This window comes from Engraulis encrasicolus, chromosome 5, assembly GCF_034702125.1.
Source record: "Engraulis encrasicolus isolate BLACKSEA-1 chromosome 5, IST_EnEncr_1.0, whole genome shotgun sequence".
Lineage (NCBI taxonomy): Eukaryota > Metazoa > Chordata > Actinopteri > Clupeiformes > Engraulidae > Engraulis > Engraulis encrasicolus.
The window spans coordinates 45,736,222-45,741,221 of NC_085861.1; the positions used below are offsets into that span (position 1 = coordinate 45,736,222).

General features: G+C 48.7%; 1 protein-coding gene across 1 annotated transcript in view; it reads right to left on the reverse strand.

Moving 5' to 3' along the window:
* Nucleotides 1-5,000, reverse strand: part of LOC134449561 (intermembrane lipid transfer protein VPS13B-like) — a 646,790-nt gene that overhangs the window by 39,321 nt on the left and 602,469 nt on the right. Inside the window, exon 50 of the mRNA XM_063199569.1 lies at nucleotides 4,828-5,000. This exon is cut by the window's right edge and continues 13 nt beyond it. Within this exon, the coding sequence (XP_063055639.1) occupies nucleotides 4,828-5,000 (173 nt within the window). The remainder of the gene's footprint in view (nucleotides 1-4,827) is intronic.

The following is a 5,000-nucleotide window of genomic DNA, read 5'->3' on the forward strand; positions in this document are numbered from 1 at the left end:
CGTACACACACACACACACACACACACACACACACACACACCCTTCTTATCCCATTTAGCCCATTAGTCTGTGGAGTTCCACTTCCTGCCCAAGTCTGAGCTGCCCCCAGGCCTCTCATCCAGCTTCTCTACTTTCATCCTCAACTCTCTAATTCTCCTTTCCTATTCTGCCTCTTTCTCTATATGCCCCCTCTCTTCTCTTCCCCCCTCTCCTCTTGTCAGTGACGAAACAATTGCACAAAGGGCCCCAGGGCAAAACACTTATAGGGCCCACCACTTGGCCTGTCAAGGTTACAATAAGCCCTCCGTGTAGGAGCGGGAAAGACGTAATTTATTTGGAGCAACGTTTCGATCATAGATCTTCTTCAGGCATCTTCAAGATGCTCGAAACGTTGCTCCAAATAAATTTTAAAAAGATGCCTGAAGAAGATCTATGATCTTAATGTTGCTCCAAATAAATTGCCTGAAGATGCCTGAAGAAGATCTATGATCGAAACGTTGCTCCAAATAAATTAAGTCTTTTGCAAGCAGTGTGCAGATCCTTCCCCCCATCTACATGTGACAGTTTTTTGATTTGGCACCTGCTGGTGCTTTTTTGCTGGATGGGCGTGCTTTCCACTATACAATAAGCCCTCCACCATCAATACAAGCGGGCCCTGGAGTAAATGCCCTGCTCGCCCTCCCTATAGCTCCGCCCCTGCCTCCTGTTCTGTTCTCCTCCTCTCCCTCCTCCTCTTTGCATCTCTTGACATCGTTTCTCTCCGCAAGCCTTTTGCCCTGCCCCTGTTCTTTTATTCCCCTACTCTTCATCTCTCTTATATCCTCCTCTTGTTCTTTGTTCTTCTGATCTACTCCCTACTCTGAGTCTATTCTATTCTTCCCATCTCTCGTCTGGTCTCTCCGCAGAGTAGAACAAACGAACCTCAATCCCACTGTGTCATTGGGTTCAGCTCTTTTGGATTGGGTTCTCTCTCTCTCTCTCTCTCTCTCTCTCTCTCTCTCTCTCTCTCTCTCTCTCTCTCTCTCTCTCTCTCTGTCATTCACATGGTTACTATTCTAGGCTGGCACCACTTTGTGGAGGATGCCAGAGCGTCTTGTAGTGGCCATGGTCCAAATATCCCCCCACCACTTCAATAGGTCTGCTTTAAGCATACACCCCCCACCCTTCATCCCACAACATATGCACACACAGGCACGGAAACGCATGCACGCATACACATCTCTTCCCTAATATGGCCAAATCAGGTGTGGTCAGCTAACCTCAGCAGCCTGAATAGGTAGACATGCACTATTCAGATCTGTGAGAGCTACCATAGGAGGTCGCTATCAAGGAGCCTATTGGAATATCTGTCCACCAATCAACACTGAGCAGGAAGTGAGGTCAGCGTGTATAGCCAACTGCGCTCAAATCTCACTGGCTCAGCACAACTTGTGTTTCCTTCACACTCCATTACATGACGGCTCTTAAATGTGTGCAGCACGCATGTGTGTGTGTGTGTGTGTGTGTGTGTGTGTGTGTGTGTGTGTGTGTGTGTGTGTGTGTGTGTGTGTGTGTGTGTGTGTGTGTGTGTGTGTGTGTGTGTGTGTGTGTGTGTGTGTATGCGTGCGAGCAAGCGAGTGTGTGTACGTGTGTGTGTGTACGTGTGTGTGTGTGTGTGTGTGTGTGTGTGTGTGTGTGTGTGTGTGTGTGTGTGTGTGTGTGTGTGTGTGTGTGTGTGTGTGTGTGTGTGTGTGTGTGTGTGTGTGTGTGTGTGTGTGTGTGTGTGTGTGTGTGTGTGTGTGTGTGCGTGCGTCTGTTCTGTAGTGGAGCTTTTTATGTAAGCAGTGAGATGGTTGAGGTTAGAAACCACACTTATGTGAGAGGAGGCTTTGTGTTAACACCCCTAATTAATGACTGTGGAGCAGAGCGCACACACTGTACTGCTGCTCCAGAGACACAGTGTGCAGAGTGTTTCACAGTGGAGTTGGAACCTCTCATGGGGAAACTGGGAAGAGAAGAGAAGAGGGAGGAGGGGGTGGAGAGGGGAAGGGGGGAAGAGTGGGTTTTGGGGAGAGGAGTAGAGGGAAAAAAGGAGAACAAAATAAAGGGAGGGAGGGAGAAGGACAAGAAATGTAAAGATGAGAGGGGAGTTGGAAGTGGGAGGAATGTGGAATGAGTGGGAAGAGAGTAGGGGAGAGGAGAGGAGAGGAGAGGAGAGGAGAGGAGAGGAGAGGGGAGAAGAGGAGAGGAGAGGAGAGGAGAGGAGAGGAGAGGAGAGGAGAGGAGAGGAGAGGAGAGGAGAGGAGATGAGCGGAGAGGTGTGGAGAGGAGAGGAAAGGAAAGGAGAGGAGATGAGAGTAGAGCAGAGAGGAGAGGAGAGGAGATGAGGAAAGGAGAAGAGAGGAGAGGAGTGGAGAGGAGAGGAGGGGAAAGCAGAAGAGAGCGGAGAGGAAAGGAGAGGAGAGCGGAGAGGAAAGGAGAGGAGAGAAGGAGAGGAGAAAGGATGAAGAGAGGAGAAGAGTGGAGAGGAGATGAGGAGAGGAGAGAGATGAAGAGAGGGGGGGGGGGGGGGGTTGAACAGGAACGGGTGAGAGAAATGGAGAGGAGAGGGGAGAGAAGAATACAGTAGAGTACAGTATAGTAGATGGGAGGAGAGGAGAGGAGAGGAGAGGAGAGGAGAGGAGAGGAGAGGAGAGGAGAGGGGAGGAGAGCAGAGGAGAGGAGAGCCAAGAAGAGAGGAGTAGTAGAAAAAGGGAGGCAAACGGTGGCCTTGTGGCCTTGAGTGTTGCCAAGAAACAACAGCCATAGCAGCCATGTCCAATCCTCCACAATCGCCGTCTTCAATCCCCCCGTAATCCCCCGTCTTTGCTCTGGGCTTGTTGTGTGTGCTGCGCTCTGCTTCTCATTTCCTCTCTGCCATGTCTCTTCCTCCGTTTAGTTTGCCACCGCTCCTCCTCTCCTGCCCATGCATGGAGCTTTACACACGTTAAACATGGAGGAGACGAACTCATACTATCGCCTAAAGATTAATACAGTTTTTTTTCTTTTAGAATATTTTAAGGGCATTTTTGCCTTAATTTCAATTGGACAGTATGAGAGGCGGCAGGAAGCGAGTGGGAGAGCGGGATGAGAAAGGATCGGAAAATGACCCGGGCCGGAATTGAACCCGCAGGGCCATTAATACAGTTTTTAACTGGGTGCTGAATCCCACATAAAACATAGATGAACGTTTCAGACAAAGCCCTTCTTCAGCGTGCAATGGCGATTGCTTTACGCACGCTCCCACTGTCCCAGCAACATATATAAATATATATATACCGTAAATCCTCTAATATTGGCCGGGGCCTGTATTTACTCAAGTGCATCTTGGACCAGGCCATAATTGGAAGGAGGCCAGAATTAGAGACAGGCCAATATTCCTATTTAAGCAAAACAGACTACCAATGGAATGAATAAAACCATGTGTCTACCGTATTTTGAACCAATAAAATACTTGGTTCATTTACTGAAAAAGTAGGCTACAGTTACCATAATAGTTACGGTATGGTGCGAATGACTAGGAGACCATCGTCGGTCCAATTTTACTCACGAGGCGTGTGTCCCTTCCTCCTCTGTTTGTCTTTCCCTCCATTCTCGCCTTGAGCTTATGGACACTACATGCGGCAAAAACATTGACATTGACGGTCGTATTCCAATATCTGCGGCTGTTTCACTCCCTATTTTACTCCACTTCGCAAGGCAAACTGTTTCTTGCTGCAGCCAAATGTCGGGGAAATATACATGCAATGTCTGTCTCCGGTCCGTAGCCTGAAGCAATCTCTATGTGTGAAGCGTACGTTACTGAAATATGAAGGTTAAGCGAGGTAGTCATATTATTGTCTAACACTGTAGCGTGCCTTCTATTTTCCTCCACTGGCAACGCATAGTAAAAGTTTGACCGCCAAATGCATTTACGACGAGGGCTCTCACAACTTTGCAACCTAGGCAAAATCTCTTTCTGTATGGGCGCGCTCCCTCTGCCTCAGGCTGTATTCCGGGCTCGTGTTGCTATAGGTTACCCACGCGTTTTCAGGAAAGGTGACCGAAGCGGTCGCTATCACACAGCTGATATTAACACACTGCTCACATGTAATAACTAGTCTTTGGCGTGTGCACCGTTTGTTTTATAGTAGCAAATGAGTCCTTTTTCGGAGTGAGGAACTATGTCTACTGTTAACCAGCTTAATGATTACAGTTGTGGATTTGAGAACAACGTGAGATATCCGGTAAACGGAAAATAAATCACTGATTCTATTTTTAGACCCGGCCTGTACAAGAGACCGGCCCCAATTTACCTCCGCCGACCGCGAGACCGGCCAATATTAGAATCCCGGCCAGTAATGGAATACAGGCCACAATTAGAGGATTTACGGTATCCGATCTTAAACGAGATATTACCAGTATTTGGTTTGCGCACGGCTCATGTGAACTATTTATTCATTCCGAATGAGGCTGTATTCCGGGGATGTTCCGGCAGCACAGCATTCTGCCCTACATGAAAATGAAACATTCCAGAACACCGTTCGGAACAGAACACTGAAAATACTATTTGAAAATGGAATATTCCTTACTTGTAACTGCATTCACTGTGTGTGTGTGCATCCTGACATCTTGTGTGCATTTTTGCCACTCTTATTATTAAGAATTGCCAGGCCAAGCCAGGTCTCTGCTGGCTGAAAAGTGTGTCTGTGTCCTCCTTGTCTTAGCCAGCCTCAGAGAAGCTCCCACTACCAACATTATAACTCACTGTCTGTTTGTGGGTGTGTGTGTGTGCACAAGTGTGTGTGTGTTGGTTCTCCATGCTGTACCTGTCTGCATCTCTGGCGGTGTATGGCCAGGGTGCCTGGCTGGTCTTCTCCCGGCCGTAGAAGTGCGAGAGCAGGCTGCTGAGGGCCTGGGGCTGGCTGCTCTCCTCCGCCGACGCCTTGCTCACGATCTGCTTAATCAGGCTGGAGGAGATGGGCACCGCACACTGGGACGC